This window comes from Amborella trichopoda, chromosome 10 (assembly GCF_054954075.1).
Source record: "Amborella trichopoda isolate Santa Cruz 75 chromosome 10, AtrichopodaSantaCruz75HAP2 v2.0, whole genome shotgun sequence".
NCBI classification, from domain to species: Eukaryota; Viridiplantae; Streptophyta; class Magnoliopsida; order Amborellales; family Amborellaceae; genus Amborella; species Amborella trichopoda.
Window position 1 is genome coordinate 9,617,932 of NC_142345.1, and position 26,238 is coordinate 9,644,169.

The following is a 26,238-nucleotide window of genomic DNA, read 5'->3' on the forward strand; positions in this document are numbered from 1 at the left end:
CTCACCTTTGTCAGACATATTTGCGGTGTTGTTTGCTGCTACACTAGATTTTCTTTGACAAGCAGGGTACCTCTGTGGGCCCCATCCTGTCAAGTTTAGTCAGGGGCTTTTTATTGGCATATCCTAAATGTCTGGTCCGACCAGGGAGGGAGTTTTGTGAGGCAGCCTTAAAACGGCTCCACCCTGGAATGCCAGACAGAGAGAAAAGAGAGAGAAAGAGTACACAAGGTGGTGTACCGCATCGTGTCAGATAGAGAAAGAAGAGATAGATGTTGCGCACGACGTCGTACTCCACCCTAGACAGAGAGAGACAGAAGAGAGAAAGATGTCACGTACGTCGGTGTACCCTACTATGCGGGACAGAAAGAGAGAAGAGAAAGAAAGAAAGGAAATAAGAGAGAGAAAGAAGAGACAAAGAGAAAAGGATAAGAGAGAGAAAGGAAAAATAGGAAGAAGAGGAGAGAGAGGAAAGAAGAAGAGAGAAAAAAGAAAGATACAAAGAGAGAAAGGAAAGAAGAAGAAAAAGAAAGGAAAAAAGTAGAGAGAAAGGAAAGAAGATGAGAGAGAAAGGAAAGAAGAAGAGAGAGAAAATAAAAAAGAAGAGAGAGAAAGGAAAGGAGCAGAGAGAGAAAAGAGAGAAGCAAATGAAAGAGAAAGGAAAGAAGAAGAGATAAGGGAGGAAGAAAAGAGAGAAAGAGGAAAGGAGAAAAGAGAAAGAAAAGAAACAAAGGAAAGAGAAAGGAAAGAAGAAGAGGAAAGAAGAGGAAAGGGAGGAAGAAGAGAGAGAAAGAAGAGGGAAGCAGAGAGAGAAAGAAGGAAGAAGAAGAGAGAGAAAGTGGAGAAGATGAAGGGAGAGAAGGTGGAGACTATGAAGAGAGTGAAAGAAGAGAGAGAAAGAAGAGAGAAAGAATAGACAGAAAGAAGAGAGGAAGGAGAGAGAAAGAGGAGAGGAGAGGATAGAGAAAGTTACCTTTAACACCAAAAAATACTCACCTAGATCATCTCTCTCCTCTCGCTCTCTCTAAATCGTCACCCAAAACTTAAACAAAAGCCCAAATTTTATTAATCGAAGCAGCCTATTTTACATGAGCACATCACGTGCTTATATAGATAATTAATCCAAATATGGGTGGATGTCCAATTATTAACCTAATTCTGAAAAATTAGAAATTAAATGAATTAAATAAAATTAAGAAATTAGAGGCAAAATGACGATTTTGCTTCTCACCAACAAATCTTGAAATTCCAATTAAGTTCCTGTCATGGCCATGCAACATTTGCGATCTTCCAAGGTCAGTTCGAGGTCCTTCCAGTTTTCATTCGGCCAAATGACTATTCTTTACTTGATTGACATGGGAAGACAGTTGTTTTGATACTCATTTCGAGCCATGGATCAGACTTTTGGGCCAAGATGGACATGTAAAAATTATGAGGAACGTGCGATTTTTAATTCAAGATCATGCCAATTTCTCAGTGTTTTTTCATGATTTCATCACTATATTTTGGCAAGGATGCCATCATGAGAATTTGGTGATGAACGTGGCTCGATTTGGTGTCTGAACGACCGTTTTCCAAATTTGGTAGTTTGGCCAGAATTTGGGTTCCAGTAGCAAAAAATTGCGCCAACTTCGAAATCATTGTACATCGAATATGACCGTCCATCACATACGAGGTTCGGTTCAAAAGAAGCCTCTAACCTCGTGCTCATAATGGGTCTAGTTTTAGGCCGATCCGATGTGCGAGGGTCGTGATGTGACCGCTCGATTGAGGCGCACTCTTGCTGGAAAATCTATAACCTTGAATTGGATTGCAATCTTTTCTGTTGTTTTTCTCCTGTCTTGGGCCATGACATGGGTCGTGCCGCATATCAAAATATTCGAGTCGACGAAACGAACATGCCTCTAGAATTTGAGCTTGATCTGACATGGGAAGAGAGAGATATGGCCTTCTAAAGTTCAACTCAAAACCTAAAAACATAGTTTCTATTAATGGAAACTGGTTTACTGAGGGTGCACGGTAATAGCGTGCGACCTACTCATTTTGGGTAATTTGGTCATAACTTGGTCCTGAAAGATCCAAACAATCCGAAACTTGGTCCCTAGGGGTTTTCAGACCTTTTGGATCCAATGACATTGGTCCTATGTTCATTGGATGCTCCATGATGGGGTTGTAGTTTTAAGGTTCATTTCCAGGGCGAAAGAGGTCGTTTTTTCAAAATGGTTTCTTCATCCGCAGTGCCTTAAACTCGTCAGATTGCGACGAAACTTGGCAGGTGTTATTAAGAAACTTATAGGCATGATTTTGAACCTTCTTGTAGCATTCTAAGACTTTTCAAAATTTCACTTCTGGATTAGGGCTTATACCTATGGCTTCTGTAGTCCACGGGCATTTTGGCCCCTGCGGATCGAGGCCATGAAATGCTTTCTCCTTATTCACATCGGGGATACAAGTGTTGAAAAATAGCTTCAAATAGCTTGCCCCAACGAATGTTGTACTTCAAGAGAAGCGAGAAGGACAACATTCAGAATCAAACTTGGTCATTCCACTTTAGTTTTCTTCTTGACCACCAGATTTTAGGAACGCCAAAGGGATACTCGTGCAAAGCTGCATCTCGGAGGGGTAACCAAGGTGCTCTGACGGTTGGGAGCCTTGTTTAAGGGCATGTAGACCTAGACGTGGAGACTTTTGGGGGGATGTGTTAAAGTCCTCACCCTTATTGGACGAACAATATTCTTTTAAAGTCCTCACCTTTGTTAGACATATTTGTGTCGTTGTTTGCTGCTACACTCGGTCTGCTTTGACAAGCTAGGTACCTCTGTGGGCCCCATCATGCTGAGTCTAGTCGAGGGCTTTTTGTTGGCCTATCCCGAATGTCTGGTCCGGCTAGGGACGGATTATGGTGAGACGGCCTTGAAAGGGATCTACCCTTGTTGCTGTGGGCATGTATTGAACTGATTTGACAGTTTCTTGTCAGTGAGGGATCTTGAGGGATGATTTTAACGTGTACACCCTGTTGGACTTATGACGGGATGATTTTAATGTCTACACATTGTTTGACATATTGGTGGTGTTGTTTGCTGCTACACCAGGTTTGCCTGACCTGGTTTGACAGCTTCTTCGCTGTGAACAATCTTGTTTTTGGGTCTCGACAACAAGGTATTCTGGTTCTAAGGATTTTCCTTGAAGTGCCGTTTGAAGCCACCTATGGAAGCAAACACTGCATCAACCTACTTATTGGTCCATGTGCCCTTCGGGTTTTCACTTTGACAAGGGGAGGTGGTGCCGTAAAGATGGTTTTCACCAGCTTTCTTTTTATTAGGCTCTTTTGCCCATGACCTGACGACCATGTCTGCCTTTTTTCTATATTTTTTCTCACGTTGCCCTTTCGAATTTTCACCGTGCTTGATTTTTATTATACGGAACACTTTACTCATGGTTTCGTGACTATGCCCATCCATCATGGCATTCCCCTTTTAGGTTTACACCATGCCTAGTTTTTTGTGGGGGCATGTTTAAGGTCATGCCTCCGAGAACTGGGCTATGATTTAAGATCATATAGCCTTGACCAATGTACGAAGCAATTTACATCATGTAGTCAAGACGTGCACTACAGTTTGTGGTCATATAACTTGGGCCATGATGTCGATAGATGATGGTCTGTGGAGGCCATAGGGTGAGTATGGTGATGGTCTGTGGAGGCCATAGGGTGAGTATGGTGGTGTTTTGACGCACTTGGGGGAGATGGCAAGAGACTGTCTATGTATGATGGGTGGTGTTTTGTGTGAAAGATGGATAAGGGGTGACCCACTAGCTGACGGTGAGTATGGATGACGAGATGGGTCACCATGGTTTCGTGAGTGTGGGTACCACTCACTGGGGTATGTTGTGAGTTTGTGAATGCAATGGAAATAGACTCACTGAGGAGGCAGTAAAAGTGGTATGCACATGTGGATGGGCCGGTTAGGGGAGGCATGCATGGAAGGGCATGCAGAGGGCGTGCGCGCAGCAGAGGGTGCACACTTGTATGGAGGCGTGCTTAAGGTCATGCCACTGGGATCTGGGCTACGGTTTAGGGTCACATAGCTTTGACCATTGTGCAGAGTAGTTTAATGTCATGCGACCACGACAAATGCTTCAGTTTAGGGTCATGCAGCTGGACTGTTGTGCGAAGCATTTTAACGTCATGTGGTCAGGACATGTGCTACAGTTTTATGGTCATGCAACAGGACCATGGTGCGAAGAAGTTTAATGTCATGTGACCACGACGGGTGTTATAGTTTAAGGTCATACAATTGGACCGTGGTGCGAAGGTGTTTAACGTCATGTGACCAGGATGGGTGCTACAGTTTAAGGTCGTGCAATTGGATCATGGTGCGAAGCCGTTTAATGTCGTGCGACCAGGACAAGTGCTACAATTTAAGGTCATGCAACTAGACCGTGGTTCGAAGCAGTTTAACGTCATGCGGCCAGAACGGGTGTTATAGTTTAAGGTCATGCAACTAGACCGCTATACAATTTTCCATATATGTGGGTAGTTTAGTAAGGAGTGGACTCACTGGGGGATATGAAGTAGATGAGGCTCCATGGGGAATGAGTCTGTGGATGGCGGTCTGACTCATTGAGATGTAATGGTCGAGATCATTTATGAACAATGGGTTCAGATGAAGGTGTGTCCCACTGAGGGATGGTGAGTGGAAGCAGATTTACTCGGGATTAAGGAGTGGATGTGACTCCCTAGTGATTAAAATGGGTCAACTCATGTGATCGAGGGTGCGAGTATTACTCCATTGGGGATGGAAAGGTGATGAGGGTCAAACCTTGTCGATGCGCAAACGAACGTGTCGGCTAGGGAAGGCATGCGTGGAGGTGCATGCAAAAGGCATGGGCGTAAAGGCAGAAGGGTTATGCTCAGCAATACAGGGGTTGCACTTGACGGTGAAAACGTGCTTGGCGGCAACATGTGGAGAGGGGTGCGCTCGAGGTCACGCCTCCGAGACCGTAAGTCATGAGTAGTACCTTTTCAGGTAACATCCGTTGATAGGAGGCATTGCCTCCTCTCCATCAGGATGGGTTAATATGTAACCCCCTTTTGGGGAAGCCTTCTTAAATACAAAAGGGCCTTCCCACTTAGGCTCAAACTTCCCCTTGCTTAACCCATGCATAACGATTAGCAGTTTTACTGCTAGGACCACATCACCACGAGAGAATGAGCGAATTTTGATTGACTTGTCAAAAGATCTTTTCATCATCCCCCAGTAGAGTTCAAGGTTCTGCGGGGCTTCAAATCTCTTCTCATCAAGTGCATCTAAGTCTTTGTAGCGCAACTTTACCTGTTCATCTTATCTCATATCATGATGCACGGTGATGTGAAGCGAAGGAAGTTGAATTTCAAGGGGTAGTACCGCTTCACTCCCATAAGCTAAAGAATAAGGAGTAGAGTTGGTGGCACTCCAGGTGGTGTACGCTAAGCCCATAGGGCATCTAGAAGCTTCTCATACCAATTTTTCCTTGTCTTAGACACCGATTTCCTTAGAACATTGCAAAGGGTCTTGTTGAAGGCTTCGACCAAACAATTTGCCCGAGGGTGGTACATAGTAGAGTACTTCCACTCGAAACCAAATTGGTTAACCAAGCGATCGATGTGCTGACTTCTTAACTGGGGACCGTTATCTGATGTGATCCGGTCTGGCACACCGAATCGGTAAAGGATTTGATGTCACACGAAGTTGGCCACTGATTCCCCGGGGACATGTCTGAGAGGAATCGCTTCAGCCCATTTTGAGAAATAATCGGTAGCAACTAAGACGAAGGTATGGCCCAATGCCGAGGGAGGATTGATGGGTCCGACAATGTCCATACCTCAGTGTGAGAAGGGCCATGACATCACCATAGGATGAAGAGGCTCTGGTGGTTGGTGAATGAGGTTTGAACTTAGTTGACACACTTGGTACCTTTTGGCATAGGTCAATGAATTTGTGACCAATGATGGCCAGTAATATCCCAACCTTCGTATCCGTTCATAAAGTTTATGAAGGCCACAAATCTCGGCATGCACTTCTTCCAGTACTAGCTTCGCCCCGTTTATGTCGACATATCGGAGGAGGATGTTGTCGAAGGATCGTCAAAAGAGAGCATCTCCATCAAGAAGAGTGCATTTGGTGGCCATTCTTCGTGTACTGTTGCGCTCAATGCGATCTTCCGGTAGGAAACCATGTTTAATAAAGTTGATTATGGGTTCCCTCCAATCCTCAACCTGCTCGATCTCGACGCATATTGGATCAAAGATCTCCCTTTCTTGTTTCTCGGGCTTATTTCCTTGGACCTGCTTCACCTTCCTTTCAGCTTTGAGAGCATCCTTGGCAGCGAGGAGTGCTCTGAATGGGTAAGGAGGGAATTTTGGGAAAAGAATCCTTTCATCGTCCCCATTTAACTCTTTAACCAGCTTGATGTGCCTATACTCTGCTACCCATATAAGCGTGGGTTCTTTTATGGAGATTTGAGTAGTGGGGCCGAGCATGACAAGGGCATCAGCCTATGAATTCAACCTTCTAGGGATGTGCCTTAAGGAAAAGTCATTGAGGTTAGCCATCAAGGTCTTAATAGTGTCATAGTAAGGCTTGAGGCTCTTTATTCTCATATCATGTATCCCTTTGAGCTACCGTATTATTAGTTCCAAATCATAAAAAATGGCTAACCATTTCAGTTGGCTGTCTGAGGTGACTTCAAGCCCTATTATGAGGGCTTGATACTCAGCCTCATTGTGTGAGTCGGCCTTTGCAAGGGAGAAGGACAAGGGAATGACACCATCTTGAGAGGTCATACGCCAACACCACCTCGTTCACACTGAAAGGCCCTATCAAATTACATCTTCCAATCATAAGCTGGCTCATCGCAAAACACTTCCTCATCGGGGAGGTTGCTTGACAAGGGGAGATTCTAGCGGTAAGGGGTGTGCTATCAGGAAATCAACGAGGGCTTGGCCCTTGATGGTGTTTTACGGCACATACATGATGTTGAAATCCATTAGTAATAGCGACCATTTAGCCAAGCGCTCTGACAGACAAGGGCGTGTCATGAGGAACTTGATGGGGTTAGCTTTTGAGATAAGTTGCACCTCACGACCGAGCTGATAATGGCGAAGATTTTGGACCCCGAAGATAAGTGCCAAGCAGATCTTCTCGATTGGCGGGTAGTTCTTTTCAACTCCTTGCATCCTGCAGTCGAGGTAGTTAACAAAAGACCCCTTAGAGGGTCAGGAAGGCGGTGGCCTCTTCATCCTCTGGTGCCATCGTTATCAGATTATACCCTGAATATCCATCCATGAAGGATAATATTTGGCAATGGGCTATGGAATCGATAAGAATTTCTGTGAACGACAATGGGAAGTCATCCTTTGGACAGGCAACATTCAAGTCACAGAAATTAATGCAGACCCATATTTTCCTAGTCTTCTTTTTAACTCGAACAAAATTGGCGAGCCATTTCGGGTTTTTGTCCTCCCGAGTAAAACCTGCTTCTCTGAGTTTAGTTACTTCAGCATTTATCTGCATTTCAAGATCAAGTCGGAACCTTCTCGATTTCTGCTTTACAGGTTTGAAGGATAGATCAATGCCAAGCCGATGTACTGCGACTGGGGATCAAGACCGGTATGGATTTGAGGAAGTCAACCTCAGTCTGAGGTTGAGGGAGTTCCCTCTTTTGGTGGGCAGCCCTTGGTACTCATCTCCTTTTACAATTTTTGTGAACGAGCACAGGATGACCAGGTTCACGAAGCTTAAGGGTTGGCCTTGCTTAGTGAAAAACCTCCCTCTTCATAGAATTCATTATGTTTTGTCCTCCATAGACTTGTCATGATTGGGAAGTTCATCGAGATCAGAAGGCCCGGGTGGCGCATTCTCATAGGATGTTTGTGTCTGAGTGTCTTCTTGTGCTAGCAGCCCGATGGTTCGAATGTCATCCCTTAGGATAGTTCTAATGACGTGTCCTCCTTGGACTTTCTCTTTGACTATGGCTTGAAAGCTGAAGCACCCCTCTAAATCATGACCTCCTATCTGGTGATATGGTCACCAGAGGTTCTCAGTCCCTTGAGCGAGGTGCCTGGGCTGTCTTGACAACTTTGGTGCGATGATCCCTACTTGAAGCATCATAAAAAATAGCGTCTGAAGAAGGTCTGTTGATAGTTCATCAAGATGTTACTCTTGATAGTCTTCTTCTTAAACTGTCACCACGTGAGACGCTTAAGTTGCCCCAAATTCCTTCTTGAGACTATCGAGCTGTATCTGTTCCTTCTGGATTAATGCCTCGATGTGATCCTTGAGAGTAAAGCAATCCTGAACAAAGTGCCCCAACATTCTATGATAGGCACAATAATTCTTGTGGGTGACGAAATCAACATCTTTTGGCTTTTTCATCTCAGGAAAGATGATCATTTGTTGCTCTATCAACATTCGAAGTAAGGTCGGGACCCACTCCTTATCAAAGCTATAGACTTTCCTTTTCTGCTCCGCTCAGTAGTCCTTTCCTTAGAGGTTCTGAGGTGGAGGCACCTTATTATAGGACTGGGGTTTTTGTTGGTGTTCTTGAGGTGTCCCCTGAGCATTTTCAGGGTTCACCCCTTGAAGAAATCCAGAGTTTGAGGTGAGGCCTTATTAGGGTTTGATACAATGGTAGCAGCGCTAATCATTCATTTTCGTTGATTGTCCCATGAACTGGGATGAACATTACCAAAGCTTCGGTTCTTTTCCCCATTCGATGATGGGGTTTGAAATTTGTCATGATGCTTAAGGAGGCTCTCTATCTGGTCTGCTTTAGAGATCAGATCTGACATAGAGGTTTGCTTTGAAGCCTCGACATGCAGGGAGATTTCCGGCCGCATGTTGAGAACACATGTTTGAACCACATGAATTTCAAGCCGTAGTTTGGTGCACAACCAGATCTCTCTATCTTGCGATGAATTGATCAACCAGCTCATTTGAGCCTTGGGTTAATGTAAGAAGCTCACCAGTCTTGACTTCTCTTTCAACTTCATAGAAGCGCTTGTAGAACAAGTGCTCCATTTCATCCTAGGTCTGCACTGATTTTGGGGGGAGTCAGGCATACCACTTAAATGCTGGGGTGTCAAGAGTTTCAACAATTTGATGGAGAAGAAGACTTCCATCTGGTGCTGTCTCTTAACATGTTGAATAGAAATGGGCACGAACTCGTGCCATTGAAGAGCAAGAGTCTCCCTTTCTGGTAATTATGGGGAAACAAGAGCTGATCAATGTAAGCGGGATAGGGCTTCCGATACAGGGCTGTATCATGAATGTCAAGGATCTGTCTGCCCCGCAAACTGTGGGTGACCATGGAATCGATGTCGGCTTGTGGGACTTGCTGAGAGGAGGGATGGTCATGAGAAGGCGGTGGCTGCCTCAGGATCAGATCGGTTGGATGAGGGGAATTGGCTTCCTGGTGAGATGAGTTCTCAAGGAGTCGGGTACCTTCCATCAGCCTGATCTTCTACCTCAACCTGCACATCATGTCCTCAAACCGATTCATATGGTCTTCTTGATCATCGTTGGGCTCCTCAATGACCATCACACTAGCTATTTCTTCGGGGAGGTTGGTCACTTGTGCAGTCGGGGTTTTGCATACCCGTCAGACTGGGTGTGGCAACTTGGACTGGGTGCAACAAGTCGGTCAGCTGCGACTGAGCTCGAGCTTTGTATGCTGATGGGGTCAGGACCGGTTTGTGACGGCTTTGGGACAGCAGGAGCTGCGAGGTTGGGTCATCTCTTACGACATTTACAACCATGCAGGATTCTGGCTCTTACACCTCAGGCCCTGCTGCAACCTGTAGTGGGTAAAAGGGGTTCTCAGCTAGAGGATCAGCAAGCTTGTTTGCTTCGAATGCCTTGGGCTCTTCTCTCGGCACTATTCGCATGCCTCGGTCATGTTTGGCTCTCAAGCTCTGGCGTACTTCCCTCCAGAACCGAGACTGGGTTTGCGATTGTGAATGGTCCGCTTTCTTCAAACATGACTAGGAAGTCTTCATGAGGTGAGGCATGGGATGCGGGCTAGAAACAGGAGTCAGCTTTTTCTTGGCTTGGAGAGAGACGGGGGATGGAAGACTTCATCACCCAAGGGAACCTTGCCCCGAGCTCTTTTGTGAGCTCCAAAGGTAGGGCCGGTCTGAAGAGGGCGACAAGAGGGTACTCTTAGGGAAGGCCTTTGAGTAGTCTTGAGTGGTTCGACTGGGGGAGAAGTGACGAACGTGGGAGGAGACAATTGCAACAGGGCTTTCTGTCAGGAGCTTGGAGTCGTCCATGGGGTGGTGCATGTGTGCCACTTGTAGAGGAGTTCCGAGTTACTTGGGAACCCAAGCTCGAGTAATAGGTCTGGTCTTAGGAGGCCGAATACCGCAAGCATGCGTTTGTGAGGAAATGGCCTTGTGACCACCCCTCACAGAGTGCGCAGGCATATGCTGGGAGGGTCTACGAGGGGCCAGTCTCTCGTGTGCTCAAGTAAACGCTGCAACAGGGCTGCACCGAGCAATGCCATGCATATGCAAAAGGTATACAAGGCCATGTCGAAGAAGACCCGAACTCAGATAGTGGTTCGAGGCAGCCTAAGGATTGCCCCGAGGTGTGGCTCGAGCAGATGGACCATGAGCTCTGGTGCATATGTGTGAGGTGGCAGCCTTAGGTCCTCCTCCTTGACGTGTTGAGCCTCTGGCTACAGGGACCCGATATGATAGAGAGTAGGGGTGGCCTTACAGCGACCCGCAAGAGCACTGACAGTTGGACTGCTATGTGCAGGAAAGGAAGGGGCGGCCTTACGGCTGCCCCGAGCAGTGGGACTGGCAAGTGATTTGCCGATAGCAGGGTGTATGCGGTGTGTGGCGGCTAGTATGCCACCCATGCAAGGTGCATTTGTGGTGGGTCCACCAAGGCTAGGAGATGGGGAGTGAGGGACTGTTAGGTCCCTCCTCACACCAATCTAGGATAGGACCTAGGAGCGTGACACGAGGTCAACACCCAAAAGAAAGGTCGGGAACGAGGATTGTGGAACCTATTCCCGAGGCGGACTCCCGAGTGTGGTGATCAGGAAATCCCTGACTCGGATGAAGGAGTTGACCAACCCCAAAGTCGTGTGTGTGTAAGTAATAAAGTAGGAACGAAAAGAAAGGAAAGCCAAGCGAGAATGATTCGACGATGGGGTAGCGTGTCCCCTGTGGAGTCGGCAAGCTGGTTCTCACCCTTCGGGTCCAAATGACCTGGTGGTGTGGCTCCAGGTTCGAGATGGCCCCGAGACCTGATATCGCTCTCTCGAAATTACATAAAGGAGACAAAGGAAGGAATACCAACCGATGAGAGAGGAATTTGGATCGTGAGGCAGGACTCACCTCATGTGGGTCCGTGACACACTTGGGCTGCTCACGTGGGTGCCCTCTTAAATCACGCGAAATGTGCCCTTGGCCTATAGTCGGTTCGGAATCGCCTCCCTCGACCTATTTCTTCTTTCTTGAGCCCACACACACACATTAGAATACATAATAGTGGGTCAGAAGACCCCACCTTGTCAAAGGGTGAGCGCACATGAAAAAACAAAAAACATAATGGAGTCCGTGTCAATTCGACAGCCTCACGGCACCTCCTTAACGAGGAACTCTTAATGCATATTTTATAGTAAAGAGAAAGGGAAAATGGGTTTGATGGAGAAAAGACAGTAGAGAGAGGAGAATTTTTTAGAAAAGAAAAGAAAGATAAGGGGAGAGAGAGAAAAAGAGACAAAAGCTAGTTTAGCTTTCACCTAGCTCTTTAGATAAGGAAGAAAAAATAGAGAGACGAAGGCTGGTTTGGATCTCACCAAGCTCTTTAAAGGTAAAATATATTTTTGGAAAGGGAGAACAAAGGAACGAAGGCTGGTTTGACTTTCACCCAGCACTTTGGAGAAAGAGAAAAGAGAGAGGAAAGATGGTTTGTTTTTCACCCAGATCATTCAGAGATAAAATGTATTTTGGGAAGAAAAGAAAGAAAAGAGGAACAAATGATGGTTTGGCTTTCACATAGCACTTCAGGAAAAGAAAAAAGATGAGCCAAGGCTGGTTTGTTTTTCACCTAGATCCTTCATAGATGAAATGTATTTTTAGAAAAAGAGGGAAAAGAGGGATGAAGGCTGGTTTGTTTTTCACCGGGATCTTTCAGAAAGGAGAAGAAGAAATGGAGTGAGAGAGGGTGAAGGTTAGCTTGGCTCTCGTTAAACCATCCAAAAGGAGAAGAGAAGAAAATAATGAGAAACGAAGAGAAAAGAAGATAAGAGAAGAGAGAAGAGAAGAGAAAGAGAGAGAAGAAGTTTGACATGGCGGCTAGATTGGCACGGCGGCAAGACTGACCCGGCTGCTTGTCTGGCTCAGCAACTAGACGGGCACCGTGACTAGACTGGCATGACAGCTAGACTGCTCTGCAGTAGAACTGGCACGGTGGCATAGGGCTGACCCTGCCCTCTGGCCAAGCAAGCGAAAGAAAGAAATAAGATAGGAGAGAGAAAAATGTCATGCACCATGGTGTACTCCATCGTTTTAGACAGAGAGGAATGTCCTGCAAGGCGGCGTAGTCCGCCGTGCCAGACAGAGAGAGAGAAGGGAGAGATGTCACACGCGGTCACTTACTCCACCGTGCCATACAGAGAGTGAAGAGAGAAAGATGTCACGCATGATGGTGTACTCCCCCATGCTAGACAAAGAGAGAAGAGCGAAAGATGTCACGCACGGCGATGTACTCTGTCGTGCTAGATAGGGAAAGAAGAGGGAGAGATTTCATGCACAACAATGCACACCGCTGTGCCAGATAGAGAGAGAAGAGAGAGAGTGCACACAACAGTGTACCTTGCCAAACAAAGAGAGAGAATAGAGAGATTTCGCACATGGTGATGTACTCCGCCATACCAAATAGAGAGAGAGAAGAGAGAAATACGCCCATCGTGCAAGACAGAAACAGAGAAGAGAGAGAAAGTGAGGAAAGAAGGGGGAGAGAGAAGAGAGAGAAAGAAGTGAGAAAAAGAAGAAATAAAAAGAGGATAGGAGAAGAGAGAAGGAAAGAGTAGGGAAGAAGAAGAGAGAAGAGAGAAGAAAAAAGGGAAAGGAAAGAAGCAGAGAGAAAGTAAAGAAGAAGAAAGAGAAAGGAAAAAAAGCAGAGAGAGAAAGGAAAGAAGAAGAGTGAGAAAGGAAAGGAGTATAGAGAAAGAAGAGAGAGAAGGGGAAAGGAGAAGAGAGAGAAAGGAAAGAAGCAGAGGAAAGAAGAAAATAGAAGGGAGGAAGAAGAGAGAGAAAGAAGAGAGAGAAAAAAGAGGAAAGAAGAGAAGGAAAGAAGAGAAGGAAAGAAGAGAAGAAGAGAAAAGAGAAAGAAGACAAGATGAAGGGAGAGAGAAGAGAGAGAAAAAAGAGAAGAAAAAGAGAGAGAAAGAGGAGAGGAGAGAGAAAGTTACCTTTAGTGCCCAGGGGTACCCACTTAGATCTTCTCTCTCCTCTCTCTCTCCATAAACCGTGACCCAAACCTTAAAGAAAACCCCAAAATTTATTAATCGAAGCAGCCTACTTTACATGAGCATATCACGTGCTTTTATAGAAAATTAATCCAAACAAAGGTTGATTCCCAATTAAAGAAAATTAAGAAATTAGAGTAAAAAATGATAATTTTGCCCCTCACCGACAAACGCTGAAATTTAAATCAGTCTAAGTCATGGTCATGCAACCTTTGCGATCTTTTGGGGTCAGTTCGGGCTCCTTCTAGTCTTCATTCGATCAAAAGAATATTCTTTTGTTGATCAGCTCGGGAAGATGGTCATTTTGATACCCATTTCGAGCCATGAATTGGACTTTTTGGCCATGATCACAAGATGTAAAAATTACGAGAAACATGTGATCTTTGATTCAAGATAACGCCCGTTTCTCAGTGTTTCTTCATGATTTCTTTATTGTATTTTGATGAGCATGTCGTCATATGAGCATTTAGTGATGAATGTGGCTCGATTTGATGTCTGAAATTTGTTATTTTGACCAAAAATTGGCTTTTGGTGGCCGAAAATTATAGCTACTTCGTACTCATCATATGTTGAATATGACCATTCATCACGTGTGTGCTTTGTCTCAGATGAAGCCTCGTGCTCATAATGGGTCTAGTTTCAGGCCGATCAGATTTGCGAGCGTCGTGATGTGGCTGCTCAATCAAGGCACGCTCCTGTTGGAAAATCTACAACCTTGCCTTGGATGGCAATCTTCTTTCTTGTTTATCTCCCGGCTCGGGCAACAACATGGGTTGTGCCACATATCAAAATGCTCGGGTCGACGAGATGAACATGCTTCTATAATTTGAGCCTGATCAGACTTGGGAAGAGAGAGATATGGCCTTCCAAAGTTCAACCCGAAACCTAAAAACACAGTTTTCATTAATGGACACTGGTTCACTGAGGATGCATGGTAATAGCGTGCGACCTACTTGTTTTGGATAATTTTGCCATAATTTGGTCTTGAAACATCCAATCAAGCCAAAACTTGGTCCTTAAGGGTTTTTGGTCATTCCAAATCCAATGGAGGTGGTCTCACGGTTATTTTATGCTTTGGTGATAGGGCAGTAGTTTTAAGGTTCATTTCAAGGGTGGTACAGGTCATTTTTCTAAATTTGTTTATTCATCTACACTGCCTTAAACTCTTCCTATTGTGACAAAACTTGGCACATGTTCTTAAGAGACGTCTAGACACGATTTTGAACCTTCTTGGGCCATTCTGAGTCTTTTAAAAATTCCACTTCTGAATCAGGGCTTATGGACCTTTGACTTCCACAGTCCACAGGCATTTTGGCACCTACGGACCTAGCTCACGAAATTATTTCTCCTTATTTGCAACGAAGATAAACATGTTGAAAAATACATTCAAACTGAAACAACCCTGGACTACATCCATGTAAGAACCACTTAGTCCTAAGGAATGAGCCGATGTGATTGTAGTCAGTCAAGATGGTGATGGTTCTGAAGACCGGATGGCACGTTTTAATGAAACCTAAACCATATCTTGGACAGGCTTAAAGGGCTAGAAAATTCTCAACGAATCAGAGTATCTTCGCATCAGGAGGCGAATTCTCCTCTTAATCCTTGGTTTGAAGATGAAGAGCGAAGACCTCCACCTCCTCATGTGGCTCAAACCTCAATACCTCCCATTCCCCTAGTCTTTCTTGATGATCAACCCAATGTAGCGTTCCACACTATTTCCCCAGCGGTTACCTAGAAAGACATTCAAAAGATGCTCAATTGAAGAATTCATGGTTTATAAGCCTCATGAAAATGCTCATTATAAGAAGCCATACTTGCCCTTCATTGATCAAGTCCCTTTTCCCCCGAGTTATCAAAAAGGAAGACTAATGTTGTGAAAACAGTATGTTCACTCTTGGGAAGAGATGGAGTTGAACGAGAAGTTCAAGCTATAGAACTTCCCATTCTCACTCAAGGAGTGAAAGAAGCAGTAAACGAATACATTCAGAGATGGAGGGATCTCTCAGCGTACCATAATAATTCCATGCTTGAGACTAATGTTGTGCAAACATGCATTAGGAACATGAAGAAGGAAATCTCCCTTCTTGTCAAAGCTTCTAATCCCACCACTTTCTCAGACATGATTTCAAAGGCAGTAAACATTGAAAGCTTACTTAAGCACCATGGTGGAACTCAAAGTCAGACCTCAGGGGGAGGTCAAAATCAAAACTTCACTAATAACAGGCCTAACCCTCACGCTAGTCAGCAAAGAAGCACCATAAGTGCAGCAGTTACTGCCACACCTATTCTTACTAAACCTCCTTCTGACAATGCACATTTCAAGACATTGGTTACTTCAAGAGGAATAGTATCATTCAAGGGTCAAGGGGAACCCCAAAAACAATAGTTCCAACCTCAAGCCTATAATAGGGTGCCTCCGCCAACAATCCTATACCAGCCTAATCAATTTGAGCAAAGGTTGAACAAGCAGTATAGCTTTAGCAAAGCTTGGGTACCAGCTTTGTTGAAAATGTTGTTGGAACAAGGTATGATAGTTCTTCTTGAGCAAAGGAGACCTGACCAAGTGGGACTCATCAATCATAAGAATTATGTGTCAATCATCAGATGTTGAGTTATTCTATACACGTCTGCTTCCATCATAAAGACCACATCGAATCCCTGATTCGAAAAGGAAAAATTCATTAGGAAAGTCTCAGAAAAGCTTTGAAACTATATAAGCTTTGCATGTGGTCACTCTTGAAAAAGAACAAGTGCAGACCGCAAGACCTAAAGAAGTACGATCTGACCTTCTTCCAGACGTTTTCGCGATGTTGGAGTTACAAGGGTTGGTTACTCCACTCTCATCAAGACAACCCAGGCAGTTGTTTTAAGGAACTGAGAATATCTGGTGTCCATTCCACCAAATATTGCGCCATGTGTTATCTCAGTGATCGAGTTTCAGGATATTTATATAATAGTATATAGCTGAAAGATGAATCATTGTGAATGTACCAATCTGAACTCGTGAATCACCTAATTTAGTAACCCCTAAAAATGCCACCTAGGCACCTTCTACCTCTCACACTGAGAAGGAAGAACATAAAGTTTAGTCAGATAAATCCTATAAGGTCGGTGAAACAATGGAAGCGTCGCACATGATCACAGTTAAGGAGTAACAGCCTCGCAGTGTCCCTATGGATGAACTGTCCCATGACATGTTTCCTATCATATTAGATATGCTTGTACAATAGGAGATGATTCACCTTGCGTTCCTAAAAAATAAAAATACCAGAAGGAGGGGAATAGGGATTTATGGTGTCAGTATCATCAGGTGAAGGAACATGACTTGTTCCATTGTTGGGGATTCCGAGCCATTTTAAAAACTTATAGGAAATGGCTAAGTCTTCATAGATAACACACCACCTCCATCGAAAAAGGTTGCTCAAGAGTTTGAAACCTTGTTGCATAAGATAGCCGTGCAAGTTCAGGATCTTAGTCATGAAACTCTAGAGACTCACGTTCCCCAGCTCCTATCAAAGTACTCGAGTCATGGCAGGAGCACCATGGTCGTGGTAAGATGAAAAGCCTCATAAGGGAGGCCATTCGAGAAGCAAACGTGGTACCTATGCCACATAATCATATGACCATACCTATTAAGAAAAAGAAGAAGAATAAACAACCTTCGAATGCTCAATGCCAAAAAGCAAAGCTGCCCCAAATGTTTGTTGAAGTGGCGTTCCTTCCCCCTATTGCCCCTCTTCCCACGTTATATGACATCATCCCAAGGCAAGTTCTCTTTGCTGAGGGTGGTCAATACATAACCATATAAACATCTCAAAACCCGTCCAATATGGGTGAGGACATTAAAAGCATCCCAAAACTGTTTAACAAAGGTAAAGACTCTAAAAGCTCCCCTCAACAGTCTAGACAGTGTAATGCTGCTAAAGATCCCCTGCAATTGTCCAACAAGGGATGTTTAAAGGTCCTCGATTACATCCAATGCGAGTGAAGACGTTAAAAGTCTCTTTGAGACCAATTCAGGTGATGACCACAAATGCTGACTGGTTCGGTCCAATTTCAGTGATGACCCTAGAAGCTTTGTCCCTTCTTCTATCCTTGATTCTTCAAACCCTTCTTCCCCCTCAAAACTGTGCAAAAGTTCAGATTCTTGAATGTTGGAGATGCTATTGCCTATGCTGCCAAAAGGACATGCCTTGTCCCACTCTTGAAGAGGTATTCAATCGACTTCTAAACCCAAAGCCAAAGGAGAAGTCTCAATGGCTTGCAGAGCCTGACTTGAGGGAACTATGAAAGAACCAGAATGGGGAAAGTTCATCAAATATTGAAACATGCAACATGTTGGTGTTTCGTGAGGGAAGCAAGGCGGCTACAGTTGATCAAATGAGGCTAAGGTTGGGAAAGAGACTTAAACCAATCCAAAGACCAGTTTCACCTAAACTCCTGAGATACCTCGGATCACATATTCCCATTCAAGAGCCACCTCCTCTTCTAAAATACTCAGGACCATCACCAGTCCCTTACCCAAATGCATCACCTTCCTTCCATAAAAATCCTGAACCATCACATCCCTCATCTTGCCCTGTCTTTCCAACACCTACTCTAGCTTCGAAACCTAACCAGTCATATCTTCCTCCTCCCATAACTACAACCACCCCTCCTTAGCGGTTGTAACAAACCCTTCCACTTCAAAATCCACTCTATTACCACCTGTCCGTCCAAAACTAATGGTGAACTAAGGAGCTATCTCTCTCGAGGCCGACCAAGTCAAATATGATGTAATTGAGCACTTGAGGAGGCTTCCATCTCTCTTGAGTTTCTATGATGCTCTCATGTTATCAAATTTATTTTGTATGGCCTTGGTGCAAGCTCTCTCCCTGTTTCATGGCCTTCAGTTGGGTGATAGATTTCATAACAAACCTCTCTTCGTAGCTGGTGAACTACATTCTTGCCTAATCAATTGGATCATGTTGAATGGGGGATCCGCAGTGAACCTTATGTCAAAGGGAATACTCACTAGAATTGGGATAGATGTTGAGCAGCTTGAGCTGACAGGATTAACAGTTTAAGGATTCAATCAGTTGGGAGAGAAATCAGCTAGGGTTATCTGTCTCAAGCTCAAAATTGGGGATTTGAATGTTTTCATTCACTTTCACGTGATTGAGATAGACACTTCCTATAACATCCTTCTGGGTCGTCCCTGGCTACATGAGCATGGGGTGGATCCATCCACACTCCATCAATGCTTCAAGTATAGCCAAGAGGAAGGAAACACATGGTCTATTCTGATAAGAGACCACTTCCCATTGCTGAGTCACATTATGATGATGAGAAGTACTATTTCATAGATCCAATGCGATCTCAAAAACTACTATTACCTATGAAATCCATTACAAGCATAACTTGAGAGAGACTGCTCAAACCTCTCATGAAGATGTGGAAGTTATGGCAGGATCGCTTAATCACTTGTTTCAAGAGGACAAGGATATGGAAAAGTGATTCCTTTGACCTCTATTGATGGAAATTTACCCACTTCCATAATAGAAGTGATGACCCAAGATCATAAAGAGGAAGCTTCATCCTCTACCACATCTTCAGAAGAACATGTCCCCGTGAAAGCTCAAATCGAGCAAGTCAAGAAGAAGGAAACCAATGATTTGATCCCTCTAAGACCTACAGTCACTTATGCTTATGGTGACATAAATGTGTTACATATTTTCATTCCCTTCTTAGAAGATGAGGTCGCATGTCCAGCTAAGATCGACCAAACAGCTGACCAAAAGATCGTGCATATTCTAGTCTCTCTAAGTGAGGGAAATGATGCTTACTTTACCCCCCAAGTCAGCTACGTATCAATCCAGCCAAAGGTATTGCAAATACCAGAGGTCTTGCGCATTGAGAAGGATGATGCTTACCTCATACCCCAAACCCCTCTTCACCATAGCCATGTTGAGGTCTTGCAAATCTTCTAGGTTTTGCATATCCCAGTCCCATAAAGGGAGGAGGATAATGCTTGCCTCACGTCTTCAGCTCCATACCAGCAAGATCGCCATAAAGTCTTTCAAATTCGGAGGTCTTGTATATCCCAGTCCCGGAAACGGAGGAGGATAGTGCTTACCTCATAAACCAAACCAGATACATGCATGACTCCCTAAAGGACTTGGGCTTCCCAACCCCTTTCATGGAAACACAGGTTATTCTTCAAAACATAACATATAATTCTTCTCCCCCTTCCAATGACTCAACAATATGAAGTTCGAAGACAAGCTACTATTACTTAATTGAAAGAGCAAGTTCAGCATTTGCTCAATCAGTTTGAAGTTATAAGAAAGGGAAAAGATAAGGTGAAGAAAGTAGCACCTCAAAAACCTATTTCTGTCCCTTTACCCGGTTTCACCCCAGAAACCCGAGCGACTAGTACTCAAGAGAATCCTCAAAGTCATTCCTCTATAGATGCTGCAATAATGAAAAAATGGGATCTTTATAGTCGTAATGCTCACTAGATCATGAAGAAAATGGACTATGGACCATCAATGAATTTGGGATTAAAATACGGTAAAGAGATGCTAACACCCTTTGCTGTTATCGAGACTACAATGTCTCAGCATACTCAAAAGTAGGGCCTTAGTTACCTGGGACATGCTGGTTTGCCTCCAAGGCCATTCTTCACTGACCTAATCTTTCATGTGATGAAATCTCAAGAACCGTCACTATCTCCCCTTGAACCCATCCTTAAAGAAGTCACTCCCTAGGAATCTCAGGAAGAAGTGGAAATGGCCCAAATTTTTCAAGAACCTGATGGTTCAGGACTTCAATGAGATAAAAGAAGGATTATTGCCCGTAGAGGAATATGTTGTATTACTTGAGGTGGATGAACAGACTTCTGAGTCTCTACCCCTCGATGAGGAGGAAATAGAATAATCATCAGAGGCCTTAGAAGATGGTGGACAAGCCACAACCGATGATTTGGAAGAAGTGAACTTGGGTGATGAAGCTGACCCTAGCCCTACTTTCATCTCAGCCATTATGTCTCCTGAAGAGAAAGAGGAAAGCAAATTGAGATGTCTTTGCTTGGCATTATCAGGAGATGCCCGTTCTTGACCCTCAAGTTGCAGTTCACAGTTTGGGGATTTATCCATCCTTTATGCCTTTCAAGCAAAAATCAAGGATGTTATGAGCCGACTTGGAAATCCAAATTGAAGCAGAGGTTAACAAGCTTAAGACAACAAATTTCATAAGATAAATCATATACCCAAAGTGGCTGGCCAATGTTGTATCAGTCAATAAGAAGAATGGTCAAATCAGGGTTTGTATTGACTTCCGTGACTTGAATGCGGCATGTCCTAAAGATGACTTTCCACTTCCCTACACTGAAGTACTAATAGACTCGACAGTCAATTGCCAGGCCTTCTCCTTTATGGATGGTTATCTAGGTTATAACCAGATAAGGATGGCACTTGAAGGTGAAGAATCCATTGTTTTCCTAACTCCATAAGGGGTTTAATGCTACACGATGATGCCCTTCGATCTCAAAAATGCCGGGGCAACCTATCAAAGGGCTATGACCACTGTCTTCGAAGATATGTTGCATGAAGAAGTGGAATTCTACATAGATGATCTCATGGTAAAGTACAACGAAAGGAACAGTCATATAAAAAATCTTGAGAAAGTCTTTGAAAGACTTCGTCTTCATCAACTCAAGATGAATCCCTTGAAGTGTCCTTTTTGTGTACAATCTGGGAAGTTCTTGGGGTTTTTTGTCAGGTATCAAGGTTTAGAGATCAAACCTGTCAACATCAAAGCTATTCAAGTGATGCCATCTCCCAGGAAATATGTAAGAGCTCAGATCTCTTCAAGGAAAGATTGTCTATATCTAGAGATTCATCTCCAAACTTTTAGGACGGTGTAAGCCTTCTCTTGCTGATTAAATAAAGTTGTGCTTTCAACTGGGACGAAGCATGTCAAATAGCTGTTGAAGACATCAAGAAATTTTTATTGAAACCTCATGTTCTATTTGCGCCAATTCCAGAAAAGCCTCTCATTTTATCTGTGACTTCATTAGATGAATCACTTGATGCCTTACTAGCTCAAAATAATTATGAAGGAAAGGAGACGGATCTGCACTATTTGAGCCGAAGAATGGAAGGAGCTGAAGAGAACCACTCTCCCATTGAAAAAAATGTGCTAATCTTTGATCTTTGCAGTACAAAAACTTGTACACTATTTGCTTGTACACCCAGTTCAGCTAATCACTAGAGCAGACCCTATTAAGTATCTCTTGTCATGCCCTTGTCTATTAGGTTGACTTGTGAAATGGTCACTACTCCTCATAGAGTTTGACATCACATATGTGCCAGAAAAAGCTATTAAAGGTCAAGCCCTTACAGATTTCTTGGCTGCACACCTTTTCCCAGCTAATTCTCCCTTATCAAACGATTTACCAGATGAAGAAGTATTTCATGTCGAAGCTTCATATGATTGGAAAATGCAAATTGATGGGGCCTTTCAATCTGAAAGAGGTGGTGTCGGAGTTGTGTTCTCCACCCCTTGCGATGGCCTTGTCCCACTGTCATTCTCTCTCCTGGAGATAGAATCGCATAATGAAGTAGAATATCAGGCACTCATCATAGGCATGGAGATTTCTTCCCATATGAACTTGAAATATATAACCATTTATGGAGATTCAGAGTTGGTCATCATGCAACTCAAAGGGGTGCATGATGTAAAGAAGGATAACCTCAAGCCTTATTTCAATACTGTCAAGTGATTTCAGAGTTGCTCTTAAGCATGTACCGCAAAGACTTAATGCATAAGCAGACGCGCTCCCCAAGTTGGGGAAAACAATTCAGATTCCACTAAAAGAGTCGACGCCAATATGGGTAGCTGAGTGGAGATGTGTTGATTTTGTTAAAATGCTTGACAATGATGATGTATTGTAGTTGTTGAGAAATTCTCTTCTTATCCAATCAAGGCACTAATTGTAGAGAGAAAGGCCAAGCAAGCTTCAAAGAGAAGGAAGAAGAAGAGTCAAAATTTTAGGATCCCTTATGTGAAAAAGTGGAGCCAGTAACAAACTGACGCACCCCTATAAAGGACTATTTGTAGCATAACCAGCTTCCTGACAACCCTATTGAACGTAACAAGATCAGAAGGTCAGCCACAAGATATATGTGTCATGACAGTATCTTGTTCCAAATCTTTTACAATGATATGCTACGTAAGTGCATTGATCTAAAAGTTGTAAACCATGTAATCGAGGAAGTGCATGCGAGAGTTTGTGGGATGCATCAGTCTGGCCCTCAGCTATACAACAGGATAATCAAGATAGGCTATTACTGACCTAGTATGAATGTTGATTCCCTTATGTTTACAAGAAATTGTCAGATATGTCTGATTCATTCGAGCTTCATTCATCAAGCTTCTGAACCTCTTCACCCAACAGTAGCATCATGGCCTTTCACTCAATGGTGTATGGATATTATAGGTCCTATTGATCCGCCATCTTCTTTGGGTCATGCTTTTATACTTGCTGCCACATATTACTTCTCTAAGTGGGCTGAAGCCATTCCTCTCAAGAAAGTCTCAGGACTTATAGTGGCCAACTTTGTGCATGAACATATGATATATAGATTCGATGTGCCTAACTAGATCATCTCATATAATGGTCCTTAGTTTCGAATCCATCACATAGACCGTCTGGTCAACTAGTTTGCATTTAAATAGAAGTATTCGACCATGTACCATCCAAGAGCTAATGGTCAAGCTGAAGCTTTAAACAAAACCCTTTGTGAGGCACTAAGAAAGTTTGCATCTGACACAAAGAGGGATTGTCTTGAAAGACTTCTTGAATCCTTATGGCCCTTTCATATTACAGCTCGGGAGCAAACCCAGTCGACACCCTATTCTTTGGTGTATGGGGATGAGGTTGTGTTACCTTTAGAAATTCAATTGTCATCACTCAGAATAGCCCTTCATTATGGGATGAAAAAAAAGGAGCAAGCCATTATCCGTTGTCAAGAACTAGATGCACTCAATGAAAAAAGGCTGCAAGCACAACAATGCTTGAGATTCATAGAAACCGTATGCAACGGTCCTTTGATAAATCGATTCGAATACAATCATTTGTTAAATGAGAACTAGTCTTGGTAGTAATGAGACCAATCAATACTCATGGTCAACAAATGGGAAGTTCGAACCAAAATGAGATGGGCCATTCGTGGTGAAGAAAGCTTTTCCTAATGGAGCATGTGTATTGGTTAATTCGGAAGGTCAAGAAGCTATGCCCCCAATTAATCTGAGATATTTGAAAAAGTATTATTCATAGACCATGGTCCAAGCCAAACGACCTTAAACTACGTGGCAACGGTCCAAGTTGCACCACCTTAAACTGCATAGCACACGTCCTGATGACATGACATTGAACTGCATCACACACGGTCTCGAAGAAATTACCTTAAATTTTCCTTCTTGGGGAATTGATGGATGGCCTTAAAACACACCAACTTTATGATCTCGAAGGCACGACCCTGAAGTTGCCTCTATTAGATCTTGGTGGATGACCTTAAAACTCACCAAATCGACGGTCGTGGTGGCATGACCTTAGATGTGCCTCCCCATGGTCACAGTGGCTTGACATTAAAATTGCTTCCTCAAAAAGACAGACATGATGAGAATCTGCAAGGCCGTCATGGGTAAAAAGAGTCAAAGAAAAGAAAAAATAAAAAAATGAAGGGCGTAATGCTATCATCAACTATTGATTGCAAAATTTGTTAAAATAAAACAAAAGAAAAAAATGGCCACGATGAAAACCCACGAGGGCATCGTGAGTAAAAATGGAAAATGGTAGACATGGTATAATAACCATGGGCAAAAGTGCCACAAAAAAATACATATGGGGTCCTTGTGAAAACCAGAAATGGCACATACCGCAAGGACTTGGATGAAAATCAGAAAGGGCGTTCAAGTCACACATGATAGAGTTCAAGTTCACTTCCGTGAAAAGTAGACCTCCAGATTCATCTCTTACCCCCTTCTAGAAGAGACAAGGGTTGGTCACATGAGATCAAGAAAGGTGCAAACCATGAAGTAAAGAAAAGAAAACAATGAAGCAATGAGAAGCAGACAAGTCAATGATAAAAGGAAAGAGCATTCATTGCATATGAGAAGATTACAAAATTGTGGTGAAAGTTATCAAAAAAACCACAAGAGGAATGAAAAGAAGATAGAACAAGCAAGAAGAGTAAAGAATTCACGAGGCCCTAGAAATTTTCAAGGGCTTCACGAATCTGGGTCTTCAACGCTTCTGAGCCCTCTGAGGTTGTCTTCATTTCTCTTTGAGATGGGAGATCGCCTGAGTAACCTAACTTGACATTGTGTTGCTTAAGGCCACCTCGGAGTTCAATGTCTCTAATTCTTCAGACTTGCTTCTAGCCTCTACTCTCCTTCGATCCTGCTCGGCCATTAACATGTGGATATAAATGTCCAGCCTTGCCCTTTCTTCCTCTGCAGCTTTATCTCTACAAAATAGGCTAAGTCTTCATTCTTGAAACTAGCTTGATAAGAAAGGAGAGAGTCCTTATTCTCATTATAGCTCATTATGCGGCTCTGATGCTGAGCTAAGGTGTTTTCTAGGGAAGCCAAACAAGTCCCACATAGTGCTTGCACTTCAGATTCACACCGCGAGGACTCGGCTACCCATCATCCAAGGTCTCATTCAAAAGACCCTCGAGTCGATCAAAGGTCTCCTTCTCATAGCTGACACTTCTCAAGGCAATCGCACAGTCCCTGACTACATCTACCTCGACTGCAAGATCAAATAGGGAGCATTTCTTTATCCCTGAAAGACTTAATAAGTTCTCTACCAATAAAGTCTTTCTATTTGACATGGTGCTTGACACAGAAGAAGGTAACAATGAAGAACCAATCATAGAAGGGGTTGGAACTTCAGCAACAATAGCTAGTCCCTAAGGAACAAAAGCCAAGGACTTGCTAGAAGGAACTTCTGGCTCTGATAGAGGCTCTATATTGGAAACTACTGAAATTGGCACTTCAACAGTATGGACAATCACAAGTTCCAGAGTTTTACTTGAAGAAGCATCTGGTTGAGATTGAGGCTCTGTTTTTTGAAGTAGTTGGAGCATGCATTTCTAAAGCTGTTACCTCGACATTTGGAGCTACACCAATGGCTTCAATATCATCTTCAAGAAATTTCCCTTCTTCAATGATAGTGCAAATAAAGTCTCCCTGATTCAAGAATGAAAGAATCAAAGACTACACCATTTCAGGCTCAATTGGTTTATCAGCAAGGGGTGCCTCTATTTCTATTATGGGAGGAGGAGCACACGATGGCTCAAGTTGAAGGAAGTCTGACCCAATGAACTTGGTTGAGTTGTGAATACTTCAGAAATTTCTCTTGACTAGGAGTTGATACTTCTGATAATAGTGTTGGGCTAAGTGAAGCCTTCGTCTTTACGTGTTTCTTTGCTCTAGGATGTAAATCGATTTCTTCACTTGAAGCAAATGGAATTACAGGATATGAATGTAGACTTGACAAAGCCCTCTTGCTCAGGTGGGTGCTCTTTCTAGGAACCTCAAGTTCTACAGTAGAACTGTTCGAGGGGTAATCGAGTATGCAAATATTGAAGAAGATTGGGGGTACCAAATGCTTCTCATGCCTTGAATCATGCTTGGTACTATTGATGGCCTTCCATGCATGGG

At 43.6% G+C, this 26,238-nt stretch overlaps 1 protein-coding gene across 1 annotated transcript; it reads left to right on the top strand.

Annotated features, from left to right (window-relative positions):
• The first annotated feature begins 9,240 nt into the window (after window positions 1-9,240).
• On the top strand, window positions 9,241-22,288 carry LOC148780048 (uncharacterized). Its single transcript, XM_088849712.1, has 3 exons — window positions 9,241-9,424; window positions 21,551-21,724; window positions 21,855-22,288. Exons 1-3 carry the CDS (start codon window positions 9,241-9,243, stop codon window positions 22,286-22,288), a joined length of 792 nt encoding a protein of 263 aa, XP_088705838.1.
• The last annotated feature ends 3,950 nt before the right edge of the window (window positions 22,289-26,238 follow it).